Consider the following 25,154-nt stretch of genomic DNA (forward strand, 5'->3'; position numbering starts at 1 on the left):
CAAAAATGAGCTGTCTGTGGTGCAAAACCAAAAAAACCACACCCAGCGCCGTCGAGTCGATTCCAATTCATAGCGACCCTATAGGACAGAGTAGAACTGCCCTATAGAGTTTCCAAAGAGTGCCTGGCGGATTTGAACTGCTGACCCTTTGGTTAGCAGCTATAGCACTTAACCACTACACCACCAGGGTTTCTTTCTGTGTGCAGTTGTGATTATTAAAGTTAGGAATACGTGAAAAGTAATTTCAACACTAGGAAATATACATTGTATTATATCTTCTATTATGGAATCATACATGCCTATATGAGTAAAATTTGTCTTTCCTGAATCTGTAAATTTAGTTCTCATGTAGAAATGAAACTTCCCACTTTTCCATAAAGGTTTGTGTTTAAGTCATTGGAATAAGACTACGCTAATTTCTTAGATGCCTTCACGCATTCTTCGTCAGATATATCCACATTGTTTAAGAAGGAAAATCTATATAAGAAGAGAATGAAAGACCTTCATATAATTTCACCCTCCTTTTCATTTAAGAGTCAAGTGTGTCAATGATGGTGCTCTATGTGATTACATGAAATTAATCTCTGGCACTCAGTGATACTTCTGGAGCACTTCCGTCATTTACTTTTTTTTTTCTAATGTTTCTGCGATGATGAACTGCTTGATAATCAGTATTTGGCAGTATTTGTTTTGCTCTGTTTTCAAAAATTTCAAAACATTCTCTTAAATTATCTAAATACCCTGTTAATGACTGGTAGAGATCTATGCATGTCTTTAAATTTACTTCTAATTGGAGAGCTTGACTTGTCCAATGGAAATGCAGCAATATATTATTCCATATATAACCAACATAAATACACACTGTAGTGTGTGCATTTTGTTCGCCATGTTTTCAGCTTCTCTTTTGGTATCTCCTTTTTGTGTCTGGCCTTCAGCAATATTTTTTAAGGCATCTAGAATCTGAGTGTACGATCCCAGGATTGCACTCGTTGCTACAGCATGCATTTTCCAATGTGTATTGGAAAGACATTTTAATACTCCATTGTTGCCTAAATATGTTTTAAAAACTGTCCATCAGTAAGCACAGGAGGCAAAAAATGTGTAGAGTAACTGAACCGTAGGAAAAAAAAAAAATCAACTGCTTCTGCATGACAATAGACTGCACTACATTCTACAAGATTAAGCGAATGCATAGTATGTATTATGAAAATAGCATATTCATTACGTTCTAAAATTTTCTATTGCATTACTTTACTGACATATTGGCAGCACTGTCATAGGACTGGGCTCTGTACTTAGGAAAATCAATTTTTCAAACTTCACATAAATAGGGAAGTGCTTGATTTGCAATTTCTTCACTGGTATGATTTTTTTAAGCCAGTAAATGTGATAAATCTCTCGATGGGTTTTCCATCTGTTGGAGACGTGCAAATTAAAACAATAATTAGCTGATCTGTATGAGAAAGACCAGGAGTGGAATTACAGACAAACTGAAATATCAAGCTATATTTATTTCACTGAAAATAGTTGATCAAAGTTTATCACTTATTAAGTTTATTAATTCTTCACACGTTGTTTTAGACATAAACAATGGGTTGCCCTTTCCTGTGTTACCATACTTTGAGATGTGACCTGCTAATAATGGATCAAACTGAGCAATAAGTTCAAGTAAATCCCCAAAATTTCCATTTTGTGGGGTCCCAAACACTTCATTTCTTCCTCAAAAAGATAGTCCACGTTCAGCGGTTGTTATAATGACAGCAATAACACGTTGCAAAACGGCTTTCCAATACTGACATTCTTCATTAATTGTGTTCCCAGTTCATGAGTTAAGGCAAAACCATGTCTTCAGTTTAAATATGACAACATACAATCTCTGTGAATTGAACTATTTTCATGTTTATCAATCATATTCAAGTTGCACCAATCACTAAGTCCATTCATAGCAAATCGAGAATTGAATGATTTAGGACTGAACAGTTTGCAAACAAGACAATATACAGAGCTAACTAATGGGGAAGTCAGTAGCCACTTCCTCTTATAATTTTTACCATTAGTTTTGCACCATAAAATATATTCTGGCTACTAAGCCTTGTTGTCTATCATCCAGGAATTTTCTAAATGAATTTTTAAGTGGCCCACTATGGTTGACAATCAGTTGGCCCTCTTTTGATCCAATAATTTACATCATTAGAAATTATTCCACAAGCAGGATCTGTATTTCTGTTATTTATGGGGTCTGCTGATGCAACAATTTTGGATACTAAAATACTTTCACTTTCTACACTATTAATTTTTTTTTACTACAGCAAGGGGCGGATGGAGAATTTGGGACAAACGCTGTTATATTCCTATCACTATTAGTATTTTCAGCACTAGCAGTACTAGTACAGCACCTGCACCCATTAAACTCAAGCATTCAGTGGAAGAAATCTCTTCTGATTCATTACGTTTTAAAAAGGAAGTTAATTTTAAAACCGCCTTTAGGGATTCACAAATCCTTTTCTTTTTATCTTCTGCAAGGGTGTGTTTTTGCACTCCACTTAGTTGCTGCAGTTTCATTTTATGTGGATATAAAATTATGTCACTTTTTAAATTTGGTTCTACCATAGCAAATACATTTAATAATTGAAAACACATAAAATTTATAAGATAAAGTTTACATTAGAATCTGGATATTAACAAAAATTTATATTTGAAAATTAGCAAGTAAAAAAATTGATTTGGAACATGTGATTTTGTTCTTCAGGTCTGAGATAGTCAAAAGATATCGTACTTACAAGGTGCTCGGAAATAATTTCATTCATTTATCATATGATGTTTGTTGGCAGGCCCTTCACAAATCTCCTCAAGTGTTTTCGTCTTGAAATAATACTTAAAAACTTGCACACTCACTTTCCATCTTTTGATGCTGAATCTTCATAGTTCATTGGACTACTGCTGATACCCAATGGGGGCAAGAGCAATAGCAAAGAGCAAGATACAAATACAAAAGTTTGCTCAATCTGAAAACACGTTTTGGTTTGCTCTGTACAGAACAGGACCAGGTACGTCACGAGTCACGTGATTACAGTAACATTGGCATGTTTATATGTGGTTGACGAGAGAGAACTGAATGTGAGGTTGTACCTGATTGGTCCGAAATGAAAAGGAAAATACAATTGTTATCATATACAAAATCTGTAAAATATACATTTTATATATTTGTGGAATTGTTCAACTCCCATATTGGGAGATAAGTACATAATTGATATAACAATTGCACAACTTCACAATGTGCGAGTTTGTTTTGCTAGTCATAATGATATCAATCAATTTCTTAAAAGAAAGCCAGTCTGAAAGGAAATGGAAAATAAAATACATTTATATAATTTTTATTTACTAAATATTCATTTCTTTCCTCTAGGAATTGTTCAATTTCCTTACACAGAGATACGTAACTATTCCGATAAAATATAAATGTAATGTTCTGATAAATGCCCTCTGTTGCTTTCTTGGAAGATGAATTTAGAAACACACTGATGCAAAAGGGAAGCATATTTTGCACAATAAGTATTTAATTTTGCATCCTCTTAATGTGCCTAACACCTCGTTTATTAGCATATATAGAGTAATATCAAACACTGTGTCTCCTGCAACAGACAATAAAAAATGAAACTCACTTGATGCATAAATTAAAACTTGTCATGTCAGATAAATATTAATAATCCCGGTACTTTTTAATGTTTGCTATGTTAGTATTATATTATCATCTGTTAGTATTATATTAAGTGTATGCTAGATTGCATTTGCGTGTATGCCAAACATATTTTAAAGTTATAAATACTATTCTTTACAAAACTTGGGACATAACTCTGTATGTAAATGCTATACAATCAAAAAGTAACTTGACTGAATTCATTGCAATGGTCAACTTATCCAAATTCCCTCACTCTTGTGTGTCATCTGGGACTGGAGTTCCCATTGGTTGTTTTCCAGGACATGTGCAAGCACATTCCCTTGTGTTTATATTGTGGCAATGAGCACTGCTGGCCCTCCTGGCTGGAACCGCTGTATCAGCAGACGTGGAAGTACAAGATGGCTCTCTCAAAATGGATCAGACACCTGTTACCTATTCATATAATCCATCCTTGCCCTGTAACTGCTCATGCTGGATCCAGTCACATATTGGATGAATACAGCAAGAGTTATACTCCACAGCCCATCCCCACCTCTTGTTTATTTGAAAGAAAATGAGACTCGCCGAGATAAGGAGTTTCAATTACACAAGAGGGGACCATAGGAGACAGATGTCAATGAAGGTGTTGAAGTGGTAGGGGCCTCATAGCTTAAACAACCTTGTGTGTGGGCAACCTCATGACCCTGCATGAACTTTATTTTCAGCTGACACATTCTCACACTTTGGAGCTGGTATCAGTTTCATTTATTGCCCTGCCAGTTCCCTTCCGCTGCGGTGCTCACTTTTACTTGTGTCCTGTCTGCTTGGCATCAATGGATCTTTGCTTTGGACAACTGGTGCCCTTTTTTTGTTGATGCCCTAAGCACATGCTTATCTTGCTTATTGGACAATCTTTAAAGAAGGTTACTTTAATGAGGCTGTAGCCCTAAGGCAGAGTGCCAACCCTTCAGGTGGTGGCCAAAATGGAACCTGAAGGTCTGTAAGAATATATTCGAGAGTTCTTTTATCTTTTAGGGGAGATTTTTTTCCTATAAAATATTTCTGGGAAATGGCATCCATTTTATTGCAGGGTACACACTCTCATTCTATTAAATGCATGCATGGACACGCATGCACACCCTGTCTCTTATACACATCCACATGCGTGAATTCAAGTAAGTTTCAAAAATTCATATTTTTAACTGTAGAACCCACATTTATTTCCCTAATTCCCAATATGCCTACATAAATAGCAAGAAGGGAAAGTGGAAAAGGAATTAAAATTCATTCTTGCATTTTCCCGTAAAATTTCCTATAACCTCCCCACTTTTTTGGAACTCGGTAGGAATAATTATTGCCATAATGATCAGTTTATGATCTGGCTTACTGCCTATTTTCATCAATTGATTCCAAGACAGAAAAATCAAACGTTAGGGCACTACCATATCTAATTAAATGACTTTCTCTCTATAAACTAGTCCCACTGAGTAGCATAATTTTCACTAAAGATACTGAAGTATGTTTTAAATAGTAGCATAATTTGCGTTGCTAATGCTGAATGTTACCACCTCTTTCATGCTTCCCTACTTTCAAGAATTGTTGCACTAACTTTAAAAAAGAAAAAGATTGAAAATGACCATTAGTTAAGGTAGACAATTTCATTATCATTCTTTTTTAACCTACTATATTCTAGATTCCCTGAGTGAGGACAATGGCAACTATCCTCATCATCAACTTCTTATTTCACCATAAATAACTTCATTCTTCTCACTTTTCCATCTTCTCTACAGAGATCACAGAGGCTACTGAAATCAAATATCCCAAAAGGAGCTACCATTTCATTTCAGTTTTACCGAAAGAAGAAAACAGGGAACAGATTTTCTTTTACTCAGGATATACATGTCTGCTTGGGACAAAGTAGCTTTTTGTTTCTCATCCAATGGTTACCTTCTGAGGAAGGTGATAGTAATCCTCTTCTTGCACTGATTCATGCCACTACAGTAACTTCCAGGTGGGTGGAAGTTACAAAAAGAACAAGGAATGAAATAAAGAATAATAAAGAGAGAATGGCGGGAAATGGGAAGTATTGAGAAAGCTTTGGTGAACAAAATTAATGTTCAGTAAAATTTTAAAATAATAAAATGAAGCAGTCAAAAGAAAAAAATTAAAACAAACAACAATCTTGGAAGAAAATTAACTTCAAGCAAATAGAAATGCTTAAAGTTGCGTCAGTAGTACGGTATTCTTTTCCAGTAAGTTCAGATCAGAACAAAATGCTGAAAGTCCCTACTGGTTTGTTCTATCTCAATATGCACGTTTACCAGCTGAAGAGGTAGTTGAAAAATAAGAAACATTAAGAAAAAATTTTCCAAATACCTATGATTAAAATCCAAAATGTATGAATAATCTAAAAATGCATCTTTCCTACTCTCCTATTCGATTGAAATAAGACTTAAAAGTCAACATAATTTTAAAATAAATTTTCATTTATATATGTAACATAGGAAGCTCCATTTTCCCTATTGCCTGTTACTCCTAGACAGTAAATTAGGAGTTAAGGGTGGCTCAACGGCTCTCTCTTTCAGGCCACCACAGTGCTATTTACTAAAGCTATAAGTACAGAGAAGAATACGATAGAATCAACAATGCTCTAACTTGAAGAGCTTTATATTTCTTACCATGTCTTTTCCATCTATGACCTCTTATAGACATGCTGGTTACTGCATTTCTCGATATTCTAGAGGAAGTTGGTGTAATTTCAACTTGAATACACCTTGTGCCCTCCTTACTAGACTTCATGGCACCATGGGGCAAGGAAGACTTTATTGCATTAGCAACCTAAGAAGAAAAAGAACAGTTGAAGATTGATATTAACCAATGTATTATTATACCCTTAGAGAAAACACAGTGCTAAAGTTTTAACACGTTTACAAAAAGTAAAAATACTCTCTCCAAGATGTTTCCTAAGGTGATGCATAAATCCACTAGAACAAGGAGGAAGATCTCAGAAGGAACCTTAGGCTAAAAATAGCATGTGAGTAATGAAGTTAAAATGTTCAAAATATTAAATTAGATTTCCAAATGCCTAATGCTAATTAATAAATGCAGCTAAACTATGTTAAGGAGAATACTCCTATAAGTTAAAAAAGATTATCAGATATCTAGGAAGTTAGTCTAATGAAATTTTCAAATTTTATTATATATACTTTTTCAAGTATAAAATTTTGCTAGTATTATGGGAGCATGAATCACTGAGAATTAATGATATATTAATGCATTATGAATGGCTATTTCTCAATTTATAGTTCTAAATTGAGAAATTTTAAGTTATAAAATTTATGTAAATGAGGTATGGTACTTACCAGCAATGGCTCTGGATATAACTCCAGCTGGGCCCTGTATATAATATCATCCAATGCTTTTTGAGCTAGATCCCATTCGCCATTGTAACTGTAAAATTAAATGAATTAAGGAAAAAGAAAGCATAATTATTTTTAATTAATCCTATATAATTGAACAAAATATTATGAGAAACTGCCTTTACTGAGGAAAATAACAGATTATATTAGCACATTGCTTAGCATTTCACTCTTACAATTGTATTTTTAAATCTTTGAATTCCTTTCAATTGTACCTGAGGGCCCATTAATACCAAAGAAAATTTTACAGAGGTATATTTCTTCTCTAAAGAACATCTATTTATAGAACTGAAATCAAAAAAGCTAAAACAATGTCAAAGCATTTATACTTTCAAAGCAAGTCAGAGCACAACAAATTATATACCTTAGAATAATATTCAGAATGCTTTACGGTCAAATTACTCTGTAACTCCCACAGTTTTTAAGGAGAATCTACAACTAGTGTGGCTTGCAGTATTCTAAGTAGTTACTTTGCCTACATACATAATTTTCAAAGAAAGGGCCAAAATCTTCATAAGAATTAGCTAAAGGACAAATGAACAGAGATATATCGGCTTGAACATCTGTCAACAAAATTAAGAAATGCTAATTACAAAGTACAAGTGATGTCTAGAAAGATGGAAAAAGAATTGCTACCACCCTTAAAAACAAGAAAAAGGCAGATAATCTACAAAGTCATAACTTTTTATTAACCTGTCAAAGAGCTGAGGTCACAGAGCAACCAAAGAACTTGCAACCACAAGGGTAGACAGATGCCTCCAAGGACAGACTAGCTGCAATACAAATGAATAACAAGAATTCAGCTAAAACCTTTAACAAATTACTAAAAGCCAAGTGTGGGCTAGCATGAGAATACAGAATCTCTGGGACCCTTTACATGGGGAACTCGAACCCACTCACAGCTTTGTCTCCCTAATCACCTTAGGCGCTCACAAGAAAAACTTGGAGCAGGATAGGAGGCCAGAGAAAGCTTCCCTTGGCGGTGTAGGTCTGAAGGAGAAGTGTGGCCATCCATGCAGAAAAGACACAAAGACCCAGCCAGACTCTTCTCCCATATATAACAACACTTTTAAACCTTTGGGAGGGAAGATCAGGAAATCATTTGGTACTGTGACCACTAGATGTCTCCTACCACTGGCGGGAGGATCAGAATCACTGAAATTCCTACCCCTGAGGTGCAAGAACATAGGGCCTGCCTGAGACTGAGGCTGGACTAGGACAACAGGGAACAATTCCTATCCCCATCCCTCTACCAGGCTAGTACACACCTAGAAACAAGCAACAGCAGTCTACTGTTGGAGGAGGGGCAAAAACACAGGGAGAGGCCCTTTCTAAGATGCAGGCAGACAAGGGCAGATGAACACTTAGGATTGATCGGGAATATTGAGGAAAAACCCTCCAGCAATTCAGTTTCCACCTTAAGTACCAGGTAACACCAGAGGAATTTGAAGCAGGCAGTGGCCTGAAGGTAACCATAGCAACAACAAAACTCAACCCTGAGCAGCCTAGAAAAAAAAATGGCATGCCCATTTCCAGGCATAAATATCTGCCCTCAGTCTCTATTGTCCTACTTATTAACAAAATCATGATCAATTAAAAATTATAACACACACAAAAAGCAGGGGGGATAAAACACTGCTTTTAACCCACTGCCAAGAGACAAAGCAATTAACAGAACCAAATTCAGAGATGATTCAGATGTTGGACCTACCAGGGAAATTAAAATAACTGTGATTAATATATTAAAGGCTCTAGTAGAAAAGAGGAAACCCTGCTGGCGTAGTGGTTAAGTGCTACGGCTGCTAACCAAAGGGTCGGCAGTTCAAACCCGCCAGGCGCTCCTTGGAAATTCTATGGGGCAGTTCTACTCTGTCCTATAGGGTCGCTATGAGTCAGAATCGACTCAACAGCACTGGGTTTTTTTTAGCAGAAAAGATGGACAACATGCATGAACAGATGGAGATTTCCCCAGAGAGATGGGAACTACAAGAAAGAGTCAAATGAAAAGGCTAGAAATAAAACACAGTAACAGAGATGAAGGATGCCTTCAATGAGCTCATTGGTAGATTTGATATAGGCAAGAAAAGAATCAGTGAACTTGAAGAGAGACTAATGGAAACTACTCAAACTGAAACACAAAAAAAAAAAGGAGAGAAAATAAAACAGGTCAGAGCATCCACGAGCTATTGGGAAATATTAAAGGTCTGCCCCAAGGGTCAGCAAACTGTTTCTTATAGGGCTAGATAATATTTCAAGCTTTGTCACAACTACTGAACTTTGTCATCATAGTATGAAAGCAGCCATAGTCAATACGTAAATAAATGAGCATGACTTTGTTTATTTACCAAAAAAAGCAGCAGGCTGATTTGGCCTGCAGCCCATAAACTTTACCTTTAGCCAAGAAGCTTATAGTCTATTAGTGAAAATTAAAGTATCGGGTAAATATAATGCAAAGTATGGCAAGTTATGTGCAATAAAGGAATTATAAAGTAAAAGATAAAGTTCAAAGAAAAATAGTATTACCTAAGCCATTTGGTCAGAAACCCTGGCGGCATAGTGGTTAAGAGCTATGGCTGCTAACCAAAAGGTTGGCAGTTCGAATTCACCAGGTGCTCCTTAGAAACTCTGTGAGGCAGTTCTACCCTGTCCTGTAGGGTTGCTATGAGTTGGAATCTACTTGACGGCGACAGGTTTAAGCCATTTGGTATGACTGAGCACCAATACTAGAAATTAACAGTAAACTATTTCTGGTCAAAGATGCTCTAAAATATTTTTACAGCTAAACGTATGGAAACTATTCCTTGAAAGAGTCAAAAGATATTCATTGGGCAAAAAGGCTATTTGGAAATTACAGCAAAAGAGACAGTAATGAACAAAAGGGACTGTGGCTACATTTAGGTTTTACTAATTTTTATTGTCTTTGAATTAAAGAAAGATGAGGAAGTGTTTTAGTTAGATACAAATCCTTCAGAAGTTTAAAACATCTTTTAAACAATAAAATTATCATCAAGATCTTGATTCATACCCTTTCACATGAAAATATGCTGACTATGCTTATGTACTGACATTACAATATAGTAACAATAAATTAACAAGCTGTAATTGTCCAAAGAGATCAAAGGCCTATTTTGTATATAAGATAAACTTACAAGGCAAAATAAACCCCTGTTAACATTTGCACCATGAATTCTGAAGAAACTGGTATCCTGCTACTTAAACCTTTATATTTTCTTACTTGTTGTCGAGGATATCCACAAACACAGATTCTAGAAAGACCAAAATAAATATATTTGTAAAATTGGTAAAAATTTGGGCAATTTTTTTTTAACATTTAAAGCCAACAATGTACTAGGTATGCTCTCATAACAAACCTAACATCTAGGAAACAAAGAATATAATTAATTCAAAGAAAGTATAAACAAGATGAAATACAAAGAAGTACTGAGTATAGTGAGGAATTTATAGTTAAGGAGCACCAAAGCTAAAGCGTATATACTATAGTGAATAGGTAGCCACCTAAAAGTCCAACAGAAGACTGCTTACATAAATCACTCATACAATATTATAAAACAATTACACATGATGTTTTGAAAGTCTACTTAAATGACAGCAAAAGAGCTATGCAAAACAACACACGCAGCATAATTCTGTTTTGTGATGAACAACGGGGTACGGTATGTGCCACTGAAAAAAGAACATGTACGAAGTCATGGAGTTATCTCTGAGCTGTGGGAATATAGACAACTCGTATTTTCTTCTTTATATTCATATGTATTTTCTATGACCAATATGCTTTTAAAATAAAGAATAAGTTTCTACTTTTAATAACTATCCAGTCAGTCCAGTTGCTACTGAGTTGATTCTAACTCATGGTGACTCCAGGTGTGTCAAAGGAGAACTGTGCTCCATAGGATTTTTAGCAGCTGATTTTTTGTTAGTAGATTCCAAGCCTTTCTTTGGAGATGTGGGGAGTGTTCAAGGTTGTCTTAATTACTTCCACAATTCATTACAATCGGAAAGTTAGAAAAAGAATGGGGCACATTTATCACTGAATTTAGCTCAGATATTCTATGATATTTTTTCTGACTGCATTTCTGTGTTCTCCCTCCTAGATGACCCAGTTATCATTTTGGCAGTCTTCACAATCAACTGTAATCATCATCAACAGTTCAACTGAGCAGCAATCTAAAACAACTGTCACTTGGCCAAAAGGACTCAATTAGTCATAACACAGTGTGATCAATTTATACCTAATTCTTCAGAAAAACCTGTACTAGTATTAAGATAATCAAGAAGGTCTTGTACTTTAACTATCATAACCATTTATAAGTTACTTATCATCACAGTTCTGTAACCAGTTTTCTTTCCATAGGTATGAACTAGGCTTTAGGTTTAGGCTTAGACAACAGTGTTTTCTAATTATCCTCTTTTTATCTTAAAAATGTACAAAGCATCCTAGTTAGAATATTTGTTAAACGATTAAGGGAGCCAGAAGTTAAAAGAAATGAATAGCTAAATTTCAAACCATTGTGAATATAGTAACAAGAACCTTAAAAAAAAAAACCTAAACAACTAAGGAAAAGACAGGAATGACAAATTTGATGGATTTCCTCTTTTATATCATATTCTGTGGCTAAAGAGCAAGCATTATTTAAATAGTTTAAGTCTTTTGAGTTATTTATCACTCCTTCCTCATTGTCTTACAACCACTGAGAATTCATACAGGATTAGTTTTTCTTGTGGCATGGAATTAATCTAATATGCTTCTGCTAAAACCTTCCTTGGCCAAATCCTACAGCTAGTTTGTAAATCATATGTATCTCTTTGTTTTTAAAACCAGCCTGGAATTCAGATCTTTGTTAAAAGATTACCTAGTCTACTGGTTAAGCAAAATTGAAATATTAGCAATTTTCCACCAAGAACATAAAAACCACTATATCAGAGGGCAACCCATTGGAATTACACAGTTAGGACAGAAACCAACAGCACATGTACTTTCCTAGCTTTTCCATCAGTCGTTTCAGGAAAACATCAATAGTGATTCTTACTTGGGTGGTTGTATTAGAGCATCTACAGAGCTTTAAAAAAAACAGATATATACATTTCTGGGTCCTACCATCTAAGACACTTCTTCAGAGTAGAACCTGGGCTTTGTAGTGTATGTTTAAGTTCTACAGGTGAAAACTGTGGCATCAAGTTACTTCATAAACCAGTGTTTCTGAAATGTTGGTCCTTATACTTGCTTAGCCCATAATAAAGTTTCACTGGACCATAGTGAAATGAGAAACAAGGAAAGCTAAATTGATCCCGTTTTTAATTTACAAATTATTGTCCTTCCCTTCTACCTTTCCCCCTTATTGGCATTTAAATAATCTCCCTTTTGTTAAATAATGTTTATGGTAGATGTTTATAATATAATGACCCATTGCCGTTGAGTTGATTCCAACTCAGAGCAACTGTAGAAAGAGTAGAACTGCCCTGTAGGGTTTCCAAGGCCTTAAATCTTAACAGAAGTGGATCAATACGTCTTTCTCTTGCAGAGCTGCTGGTGGTTAGCGACCAAGTGCTTAACCACTGGGCAACCAGGGCTCCTTAAAATCCCAAGGTTGTATTATTTAAGTCACTCCCCCAAATTCAAATTATTCTACAAGTTCCTGAATTTTGTATTTTCTCTTATTTATTTGAATTACCCAAAGCATTTTCTCTCTCTCTCTTTTTCTATTTTAAGAAAGGTAACATCTTCATCATAGATATTTAGAGAATCACAGAAAGTCACAAAGAAGAAAAATTAAAATAAACCATAATTCCACCAGTTACAGGTAATCTTTGTGCCTATTCTGGTCATATTTAACTAGTGCTGGAATTACACTAGCACCCTGGTGGTACAGCATTAAAAAGCTCGGCTCCTAACCAAAAGGTTGGCAATTAGAATCCGCCAGCCACTCCGTGGAAACCCTTCATGGCAGTTCCACTCTCTCCTACATGGACACTATGAGTCAGAATTGACTTCATGGCAGCAGGTTTGTTTTTTGTTTTCCTTCTTTTTGGTTTTTGGAATCATACTATACATACTATCATTTAATATTCTTCTAAATCAGGATTTTAAAAAAAATATTGACATAGCATACCCAACAACTATCACAATTTATTTAACTAATTCCTTGGCTCAATTTTATATAACAAGGATAGTTTAAAAACCAGTATCTATTTCTTGGTACAAAATCAGGGCAGAGTTAAAACAAAACAAAAAACACAATGAAGCCAACCACATGCCCAAAATTGAAAGGTCATAATAGGTCCATCCTTAGATACCTAGCATGATGCTTTTCTGATACAGAAATATTCCTTTTAAGTATTATTCCCCTTTGAACTCTTCAACATGTTTTTGTGAGTATCATTTATAGATTTCTTTGTGTTGGGGTAGGCTGAGTGTTACATTAACCTATTTGATGTTTTAAACAAATGACTCAAAACAAAAATAACTTAGGTATGTAACAAATTAGCAATTCTAAATTCATATATTTAAATATTAAAAACATTTGAATTTTAATTTACCTTGAATAAATTTGACACAGTGATTGAAGAGAGACACTGGGCATATAGGTTAAAGCAGCATTGTAACACAACAAAAGGAATGTCAACACTTCAAACCTAAAGATAAACCAAAAAAAATTCAGAAATCTTTAGAATTCTAAGTCAGCCATAATTGAGCAGTTGCTGAAGAAAGATATACTACAGAACAGGCCTCTACAATATAATCACACCAAAAACAATACAAAACTAAAAGAAAAATGAAGAGTTCTCAAGTAACAGGCATACAAAAATTATCTTAAAAATACAATGTTCCAGATGCCATCTGAAGCAAAGTAACAAGTGACAAGTCTGGATAATAATGTTTTTCTCTTGTATAAAATGGGTCAATATCCAAATAAATCATTACATACAACTCACTAAATGTTATTTATAAACATGCTGAAATAATTTTTTTAAAAAATCAGTATGGTTGGATAATAAATAATGTCTCCACAGTATACCTGTTCTGGGCTGTTAGCATCTCCCTTTGAGGATGAGGTCCACTGTACACGACTCTTGACAAACCATGCTGGGATAGTGCACTTTCAGTCAGAGCCATAGAACCAATGGTGGAAGGCTAAAGAAAAGACATTTGAATAAAGAAAATAGCCATCCTGTTGAAAATGTGATATTCGGAATATACACACTACTAAGAATGGTTACCATAGTGACCCTATAGGACAGAGTAGAACTGCCCCATAGAGTTTCCAAGGAGCGCCTGGAGAATTCAAACTACTGGCCCTTTGGTTAGCAGCTGTGGCACTTAACCACTACGCCACCAGGATTTCCTGTAAGATATATGAACATCATATATCTTAAAAATAAATATTGAGACTGCTTACCAAATTTTCTACAGAAAGATTTTTAAAATAAACTAAAAGTCAAACCACAAATGAGAAATAAAAAATAATTCAAATTCAAAAAATTCTGCCACAGCAATATGTAATTGCCCACCCTACCCCCCAAAAAGAAAGAAATAGACTAGTTTTATGCATCACAGGGAGAAATATTTTAAATAGAATACTTTAAATAATCTCTTACTATCAGATTTTAAAGTCTAATGATTTTGACTTCTTATTTCACTTTGAGAACAGTAAATACTGTGGGTGATGTTTTATACTTTTTAAATTTCTAATAAAATTTTTTGCCTCAATAGTTAGAGGCTAACTTTCAGCAACTTCAAAACTTAGGACCACCAAATTTACTTTGATAAAATGTCACTTACTTCATGATATACAGATGGTTTGGATAAAGATGGAATCGTAAAACTTAATACTCTGCTATGTCCCTCTTTGTCAACTATTTCCTATAAAAGTGAGAAAAAATATCTTAAAATATTCATTTTTTACACACAAATTTAAAAGTTAAATTTAAATTGCTAGTCTAAATGAAAAAAAAAAAAGGATCTTTAAAGTCAACTGAAATCTTAAACCATGATAATCCATTATCAAGCATTCATGAACACCAGTATTTGAAATGTGCACCCTTCCACTTTTAAAATACAGTATTAGTAACATATGGCTTTCTGAATGGCTAAGATACAGATATAGTGCCTGAATAATTATTTATTTTCTTCATATGATAAGTCAGATTTTCTAAGTCAATTAACATAGTTATAAAACATGTCAAGAAGACAACCTTAAATTTCTTTTCCATCTAAAAAAATACAAATCTTAAGCATCTAGATTGTCATGCTACTTAATACACAAACATTATTTACACTGCAAAGTGTATGGCAAATCAGTGCTGTAAAATCTAGAAGCAGCCCAGATTTTATGGAGCTATTACTGGTGGATATTGTACCCCCAACAGCAGACCTTTTCTGCAAAACTTTTTGTGAAGATCAGAAACAGTTAATTCCCAGGCAATAGATTTTAAATTTTAAAAACTTAAAGTGACATGGGTATTTTCAGACACCTCAGTAAAAGAAGTGAATGGTCTCACTCTCAGCCTTCAATCAATCTAAAAAGTTATGTTTTGAGTTATTTATCTCTCTTTCTTTCCTCATTGTCTTAAAACCACTGAACATTCATACAGGATTAGTTTTTCTTGTGGCATGGAATTAATCTAATATGCTCCTGCTAAAACCTTTCTTGGCCAAATCCTACAGCTAGTTTGTAAATCATATGTATCTCTTTGTTTTTAAAACCAGCCTGGAATTCAGATCTTTGTTAAAAGATTACCTAGTCTACTGGTTAAGCAAAATTGAAATATTAGCAATTTTCCACCAAGAACATAAAAACCACTATATCAGAGGGCAACCCATTGGAATTACACAGTTAGGACAGAAACCAACAGCACATGTACTTTCCTAGCTTTTCCATCAGTCGTTTCAGGAAAACACCAAGAGCGATTCTTATTAGGGTGGTTGTATTAGAACATTTACAGAGCTTAAAAAAAAAAACAGATATATACATTTCTGGGTCCTACCATCTAAGACACTTCTTCAGAGTAGAACCTGGGCTTTGTAGTGTATGTTTAAGTTCTACAGGTGAAAACTGCGGCATCAAGTTACTTCATAAACCAGTGTTTCTGAAATGTTGGTCCTTATACTTGTTTAGCCCATAATAAAGTTTTCACTGGACCATAGTGAAATGAGAAACAAGGAAAGCTAAATTGATCCCGTTTTTAATTTACAAATTATTGTCCTTCCCTTCTACCTTTCCCCCTTATTGGCATTTAAATAATCTCCCTTTTGTGAAATAATGTTTATGGTAGATGTTTATAATATAATGACCCATTGCCGTTGAGTTGATTCTAACTCAGAGCGACTCTGTAGAAAGTGTAGAACTATATAACCCCAACCTCAATAAAGTTATTTTTGAGAGAAGAGCCATGACTCATTTGATGTATAAAAGCAATCAGCTTTCACAAAATGAAAAATAGTTGTTAATCTTAAAACAGTTAGTGATGTTTATTTCTGGTGCAGGAAAAAGAAAGGAAAAAAAAAATGTTTTAGGAGTGACTATTTCCTACCCAAGATGATGTATTTGCTTTTGATGAAAAACACTTTGTTAACTACATTAAATACAAACCAAATTGTAAACCCCTAGAAGAAGGGCTTCAACGCATCCACTGCTATGCAGATTTCGGCTGGCTGAGACTGCAAGGTAGCACCAAGTCAGTTCTGGGAGAAACTGCAGTGTGAATCGAAGCAACTCTTCCTCTCCACTGCGGTAGAATTCAAAGAGTTGGTGACAGACAGGTTCTAGCAACTGGAAGAAACCCAAAATGTTAATTCAAAGACCGGACTATATTTGACTGACAATGTTATATGAAATATAAAAGGTTTCCCCTGATTGATAATTACTTAAATATATAAATGTTTATATTTTTTGAAGCAAAACGATTCATTGCTATTTAGTGAACCTTCTGAACTCTAGTGGAGGGCCAAACAGTAAAATAAATATGTTCAGAAAGGGCTTTTGAAATATAGTCATTATTCTATTTCTTGGGCTGGGTGATGGTATGCTGGAATTCATTTATTATTGTTCTTTAAATATATACATTTTCTTACTCTTATATATGTGTATATATATATGACAATAAAAATTTTATTTATTTTTATCAATCAAGTGAATACTTTGTTGTTACTTGCTATCGAGTCGATTCCGACTCATGACAACCCGAGGTGGCAGGGTAGAACTGCTCCATAGGGTTTTCAAGGTTGCGACCTTTTGGAAGCAGATCACCAGGCCTGTCTTCCGAGGCAGCTCTGGGTGGGTTCAAACCACCAACCTTTTGGCTAGCAGTTGAGCACTTCACTATTGGCACTCCCCAGGGACTAATAAGTGAGTACTACCAGCATAATAAACTGTAAGAGAACTCACCTCACTTTGTGGCTCCTGGATAACTTTATATAGAGATGAAACCAAAGCACTCTTATCTTTCAAATTTGTAGCATAATTTGACAGAGATGTTTCTGGTAGTGTCTAAACAAATTAAAAATGAAACTTTTTATTTATATGAAATCTCCAGAATAGGCTCATCTATATCAAGAGAAGCCAGATAAGTTGTTGCCAGGGGTTGGGGGGAGAGGAAAATTGGGAGTGACTGCTATCAAGTCTGGGGTTTCTTTTTGGGGTGATGGAAATGTCCTAGATAGAACGAGATGATGGTAATGGTTGCACAACATTGTGAATATACCAAAACCCACTTATTTGTAATTGTACACTTTAAAATAGCAAGTTTTATGTTATGTGAATTATCTCAATAAAAATAATTGCAAAAACAAAACAAACACTTTTTATTCTCTTATCATGAAGAGGAACATAAATTAACATCAACGTTTTACCTTTGATCAAAATTTTGGGTTAGAAATAGAATATACTAAACCATGTTTAATTAAAGCCAGAGATCTAATTTTTGTAGTTATATAAGTTACAAATCTCATTAGCTATATTGATCCTTCTTCTTAATAAGCATGTTATATCAGGATCTGATGATGTTTCAAACCTTATCATCCGGTCAGAATAACCCCTGAATTACATACTCTGACTGTTAAGCTTGGTAAGGCTGTTCAATTTTACAGAATCGGAGGAAAACAGACTCCTCAGAACTGGAGAAAAAGATATCCACACTACCAATAAACTAGTGTTCCCGTTGTTGTGTGCCGTCGAGTTGATTCCAACTCACAGTGACCCTATAGGACAGAGCAGAACTGCCCCACAGAGCTTCCTAGGCTATAATCTTTACAGGGGCAGATCTTCAGGTCTTTTCTCCTACAGAGTTGCTGGTGAGTTTGAACCTCCAACTTTTCAGGAAGGCCATTTAAGACATGGTCCACGGGTGGCACGTGAGGTTTGCATTTGACCACTAACTAAAACGTTGGCAGTTCGAACCCACCCAGTGGTGCTTTAGAAGAATGGCCTGGCGATCTGCTTCTCTAAAGATTATAGCCAAGAAAACCCTATAGAGCTCAGTTCTATTCTGTAACCCATGGGGTCACCACGAGTCAGAATTGACTTGACAGCAACGGGTTTTGTTTTTTGGCTAATCATAGGCTGCCAGCACCGCCTGTCCAGAAAGGACACCAGGAACAGAGAGCAAGGGAAGAGAAAACCCCAGTAGTAAGTCAGGTGGTTTTGGGTAAGTAGAGAAATTTGAAACAAACATTTCATCATAAATATGATAATAGCCTAGCCTTCTGAAGCATACCCCTTGCTTGACAACATTTGTCTCCCAAGTCATTATTCCTTCTCACCCAAATTACTTCTCTTAATAAAAAATAAACAAATAAAACTAATTCTGCAGTAGATACCATATCTGAAGTTATTTCTAACAGTCATTTCAAGATACACAGTATTTCTTACATGTTCCATATCCTAGTATTTCATGATCTTTTTTTTTTATGGTTAGTGTATTATTTATTTGTATATATGTATAAATAGACATAGGAAATGAAACAACTTAAATTTTCATAATAAGCATATTTGGTTCATTTTTACTTTACCATGGGCTCCTTGAGGGTAAGAACTGTCTTATCATCATCTCTCCATCTACAGCACTTAGCACAATGCCCCACACTCAAACCTTTGTTGAGGGAACGTATTATAAATGACAGATAAGAAATGAAAACTGTCACTGTTTACAGTTCAGTAGATTCTTTAAAAATAGGTCATATTTCACCTTAGGATATATAAGTGAATAGAGTCTTTTTTATATTTCATAAGAGACTTTTGTTACCACAATGGAAAGTAAACATGAACTACTATTTGGGAGCAGTCCACCCATCTCCAGAAACGGGGTGGGAGGATAGGTTCACAGCGGCTGCTTACATAAAGAAGAGATTAGGGCCCTCTTCTATATTTCAAAAGCACATAACAAAAGATCACTAGGCAACGTTCCATTTCCGTCATTTGATCAAGGGTAACCTAATACTGGGGAAATTTATACAAAAGGAAGTAATGGTCAAATAAACAACAGATTTCTAATTCCCTGAATGGAAATGAACCTAAATTATATACATAAAACATTTCATATCTGTATATAGACGACTAACTATAAAATTTAAGAATGATAAGTCAATTGGAATATAAATCTTAAAAATTATTATAAAATTGTAAACACTAACTAGCATAAAATTTAAACATTCAATAAAAACACGAATTAAAATTTTCAGTTTATGTATCAATTAACCCTTAGTAAGTAAAATTTCCTGGAAACAGCCAAAGGCAAAAGGATAACTCTTAGCTGAAAAGACAAGCTCTGGAAAATACCCTGAATTCAGGCTACTACTGCCAAATGAGAGGAAGGGCATCTTAAAAATTAGTGCAGTGAACTAATACATTTTATTTGCAATTCTGTCATTATTTCATTTTATGAATGTGGGAAAAGTTACTTTTCTTTGCAGAAAGGGAAAAGATATAACTGCTGAGTTTACGAACAGTGCTTTGAAAAATTTAAGATCTAAGAGGGCCAACAAATGTAAATATTGTTACAGCAAACATTTAAATTTTCTTGCCACGGTACTAGTTCAAAGATACTGGCCTTCCTCAATACCTATTAAGCTTTCCCATGTTTCAGAAGGCAGAAAGAACTGAAGATGAAAAGGTAATAATGGAAAATCATGTTGGGAAGTTGCTCTCGGCAAAATTTGAAGAAAAAGACAGATGCTTCATATTAAAGTATCATTTGGCAGATGGTTTTTTAAAAAATGTAAGGGGGTGATATGGGCTGGGTAGGAGAGAACTAATGAAGATGGACAGATGGGCAGAGAACCAATAAACAAAACAACCCTGTCTGATAATATTACACATAAGACTGGATTTTTGATGCACATATTGAGTTTCAGTAACTACTAGAAAATCAAAAAAATTAGGAATCTGGAAATCTGCTAGAAAAAAACTATGCATGGTATTAAGAAAAACAGAAAATAGTTTGAAAGACAGTATTTTACAAATAAATCTTTAAAAAGCTAGAGATTGAATTATTCATGAAATCTTAAAATAATTAAGTTCATTTCTAATTACTTTGTTGGTATATAAAGAGAATACAAATTACAACCCATAGCTAAGGCAGATACTGAATAGAATTTCCAAAAGGGGGAAAAATTTTTTGCAGAAAGCAAACTGCTGCATCTGTGCATTTAAGAGACTGCTGAGTGAGGCTGTGACGTTAGGGGTTCTGTAACCATGTAACAGTGTAAAGCTGAAAGAATCTTCAGACCACCTACTTCAATTTTTTCTGATGAGGATATGAGACCCAGAGGGATTATTTGATTTGTCCAGTGTCATCAAACAACATAGGGGAAGAATTAGATCAAAGAGTTTCTGACTTCCAGCTAAGTGTACTTTCCACCACTTAATCCACAACCTTGGCCCTATTAGCACCATGGTTATGAAATTAAACAACCAAGCACAGGCTTTTCCAAAAATACGTATATATCCCAAAACCTCCTTTCTTATTTCATATTGTGATTTAACACCACAGAGCATTTCAAAAAACAAATTACTCTAATTTAAAAATTACTTCACAGATTTATTCTCGAAAAGTTTTCTGCCTTCTATTACTTCTGCATGCAGGTAATTTTGCCGATAACTTTAATCTCTTTATCAAACACAAACGGAGCTGAATTCAACACACAATACACAATTCAGAATAACACTCAAAATAATTTTCAGGAGTATCTACCAAGTTAACCAAGGTATAGAAAATACCTTCACTTTAACTGGCTATAGTATAGACCTAAAGATAACTTAAAACATTTGTTATATCAAATTGATTGATAATTCGGTGAGTTTAAGCTGGTAGGGGGACTAAATTAAGTTACTTTTCATGGGCCTCATGATTTCACTCCCCTCCTCCTTCCCAATGGAAAAGTTTCCTTACACTTAAATTCATAAAAATGTTAATAAAATATTATTACCCAGATAATGTATGTTATATTGATAAAAGAGTATACTTAGATAATATTCTCCTTTTAGTCATACCTTGCTTTCCAGAAAACAAGGTCTGGGTGCTTGGTGTACTCACTGCTACTAGGGTGTTATTGCTTCTAGGCCCTCTCAGGGAATAAAGATAGGAAAGATGTGTATGCATACATGTATGGACACACATGCATAAATATAAACATATCATATATGTATATATATATTAAAAACCCATGAGTTCATACTGATTCTTCCCATTCTAATCTAATACCTCAGGTTCTTTCTTGCCTTTCCCATTTTGTTTGTAATTCCCTTCTCAGACAGGGAGAAACCAACTCCCGTTATCCTCAAGAGATTAGTTATTTGCTCAATTAACTTATTTGCTCAGTGTACCCAGTCTACCAGTCACTCTGGCTGATTCTTCTACATGCCAGTTCTGCAACCTTTGCCCCCACGACCCACTTGCTCAGCCACAGGAGCACACTGCTGCCAATACCTTCACACTGCTACTCACCCTACTTTCTAAGGAATCAACCTATCCATGGTAGGAGGAGACGGGAATGAAAGATCAGATGGGAGGGGAATGGTCTCAGTCATGATTTTCAATTATTTGGCTTAATGGTTGATTCCCTCCCTATGTGCCATACTTTAACACGCCCTCTTCCCACAACTTCCATCTTAAAGCGTAGATAACTGCTATATTTGCTTTTGCAAATTTGACTTTACCATTAAACATAAGAATGCCCTAACTGAAGTGGTACTCAACTGTTAAACCTGACAATTTCCATCAACCCTGCCAAAAAAAAAAACCATGATGTTAGGAGCCATGTTAAACAGTCTTGAAGAAGAAAAAGTTTAAAAATCCCTTAACACTCACTCACAAAGATAACATAAGGCTCCAAAAAATGCATGTACAAGATTTAATCGAACTGTTATTATATGTAAATGGCACTGTAAATAGTGTGCTTTGATGACATTCTACTTCATAATGACTTAGGGAATCCATCCAGACCAGATGTGCACCCTTTTACATATGGCCCTGCTTTGCTGTGAGCCAATCAAAAAACTGCTTCATTTAAATTTCACCTGAATTTCACCCTTTCTCCAAACCATATAATAATTCTATCTTTTGTTCTCTTTGGTGAGATGCCCCAAAATACCTATTGTACAGTCTCCCCTCACTACAAATAGTCAATAAACCTGACTCAGTCAGACTACAGGTCTGTCCCTGAAAGTCTTGAGTTGACTGGGCTAGACAAAATCAAAATGACAGTTGCAGTCCAAACCCTTCATTCTTGTGGTTTATGATCATGACGTTCATACAATTATGTGTAAAAATAAGACCCAGGTGACACGGAAAAAAAAGTAATAAGCTGGTTTAAGGGACACAATTTTAGCTCTCACAGAAAAGAGTTCATGAGACAAGAAAATGGAAGTTTTATTTTCTTTAGCAACTAACCGAAGGTAATTCACCCCTTATGTAGCCACTGGGATAGCCAACTATAGAAAGATCCCCATGTAGAAGTTGGGCTAATACTTTCCCATCCTCTCTTCATTGTCAATCATGCGCAGTCCCACTGCCCCCCAAACTGGAAGAAACCTTTTAACACTGAATCTGATGGTAATCGGAGAGTAACATCATCATTTGGAGATTTGAACCAGTCTTTGTAGTGCTGTGGCAAAAGGGAGAAAAGAAAGCAAATAAATCCTTTGAACCACTTGGGAGAAAAAAGGAATAAATTTCCTGGAAAAGATTACTATTTGTAAATAACTTCTTATTAAGATTTGTAGGGCTCGGCGGGGATATCTAGGTCAACTGGCATAACGTAGTTTATAAAGAAAATGTTGTACATTCTATTTTGGTAAGTAGCAACTAGGGTCTTAAAAGCTTATGAACAGCCATCTAAGATATATCTATTGTTCTCATCCCATCTGGAGCAAAGGAGAATGAAGAAAACCAGAGGCACAAGGAAAATATTAGTCCAAAGGACTAATGGACCACATGAACCACAGTCTCCATCACCCTGAGCCCAGAACTAGATGGTGCCCGGCTACCACCACTTACCACTCTGACAGAGATCGCAATAGAGGGTCCCAGACAGACTGGGATAAAAATGTATAACAAAATTCAAATTCACAAAAAAAGACCAGACTTGCTGGCCTGATGGAGACTGGAGGAACCCACAAGAGTATTATCCCCAGACTCCTTACTAACTCAGAACTGAAGGCACTCTCAAATTCCACCTTTCAGCCAAAGATTAGACAGGCCTATAAAACAAACAATAACACACGTGAGGAACGTGTATACAAGACCAAACGGGCAACACCTGCCCAAAAGCAAAGACAAGAAGGGAGGAAGTCACAAAAAAACTGGACGAATAGACATGGGGAACCTGAGGTAAAAAGGGAAAGCGGGAGTGTACTGACACACTGCAGGGATTGCAACCAAAATCACAAAACAATTTGTGTATAAATTTTTGAATAAGAAAAAAAAAGATTTGTGGAAACATACTTCTGCTTCCACAGATACTTAACTTTTCAGATATATGTATACATTAGTCTCTTCAATAAATGCTGCTGGCACAACTGGATCTCCACATGCAAAAGAATGAAGCTGGAGTCATACTGCACACCATATATGAAAATTAACTCAAAATGGATCAATGATCTAAATATAAAAATTAAACCATAAAACTCTTAGAACAAAACATAGGGGTAAGCCTTCAAGATCCTGTTTTTGACAACTGATTCTTAGATACGACATCAAAAGCACAAGCAACAAAAGAAAAAATAGATAAAATGAACTCTATCAAAATTTAAAACTTTTATGCATCAAAAGACTTTATTAAAAAATAAAGAGTCAACTTACAGAATGGGAGAAAATATGTGGTAACCATACAATCTGATAGGAAACCCTAGTGGTATAGTACTTAAGTGCAACAGCTGCTAACCAAAAGGTCAGCAATTCAAATCCACCAGGTGCTCCTGGGGAACTCTATAGGGCAGTTCTACTCTGTCCTATAGGGAGGTTATGAGTCAGAATCAACTCAACTGCAAAGGGTTTGGGTTTTTTTTTTATATATATATAATTTGATAAAATTTTAATATATATAATCAATCCCATAACAACAAAAGACAAACAATCCAATTAAAAAATGGACAAAGGAAACAAATAGGCATTTCTCCAAAGATAGACATATGGCCAAATAATTCCATGAAAAGATGTTCAAAGTCACAGTCATTCATCAACAGGGAGGAGCAAAACAAAACCACAATGAAACACTAACAATGAAACTAACAAGTGTTGGCAATGATATAGAGAAATTGGAACCCTCATACATTGCTGGTGGGAATGTAAAATGGCACAGCTGCTATGGAAAACAGTTGGGCGGTTCCTCAAAAAGTTAAACATAAAATTATCATATAATCCAACAATCATCTCCTAGGTATATACTTAAAAGAATTGAGAGCAGGGACTCAAACAGATACTCACATAAATGTTCACTGCAGCATTCACAATAATAACACAAATTCCCATCAACAGATAAATAAACAAAATGTGGTATATCCATACAATGAAATATTATTCATCCATAAAGAGAAATTAAGTTATGATATGTGCTATGACATGGA

General features: G+C 35.1%; 1 protein-coding gene across 3 annotated transcripts in view; it reads right to left on the reverse strand.

Annotated features, from left to right (window-relative positions):
• The window catches only part of HYCC1 (hyccin PI4KA lipid kinase complex subunit 1), a 76,057-nt gene that overhangs the window by 17,681 nt on the left and 33,222 nt on the right, over positions 1–25,154 (reverse strand). For 2 of the 3 annotated variants that reach the window (XM_049893656.1, XM_049893658.1), the window contains exons 3-10: positions 17,481–17,582; positions 16,686–16,865; positions 14,876–14,956; positions 14,112–14,227; positions 13,633–13,728; positions 10,227–10,343; positions 7,021–7,108; positions 6,337–6,496 (exon numbers count right to left, since the gene is read on the reverse strand). In XM_049893656.1, coding sequence (XP_049749613.1) covers positions 6,337–6,496; positions 7,021–7,108; positions 10,227–10,343; positions 13,633–13,728; positions 14,112–14,227; positions 14,876–14,956; positions 16,686–16,865; positions 17,481–17,582 — 940 coding nt within the window. The remainder of the gene's footprint in view (positions 1–6,336; positions 6,497–7,020; positions 7,109–10,226; positions 10,344–13,632; positions 13,729–14,111; positions 14,228–14,875; positions 14,957–16,685; positions 16,866–17,480; positions 17,583–25,154) is intronic. The other variant, XM_049893657.1, reaches the window with a different exon arrangement.

This window comes from Elephas maximus, chromosome 8, assembly GCF_024166365.1.
Source record: "Elephas maximus indicus isolate mEleMax1 chromosome 8, mEleMax1 primary haplotype, whole genome shotgun sequence".
NCBI lineage: Eukaryota > Metazoa > Chordata > Mammalia > Proboscidea > Elephantidae > Elephas > Elephas maximus.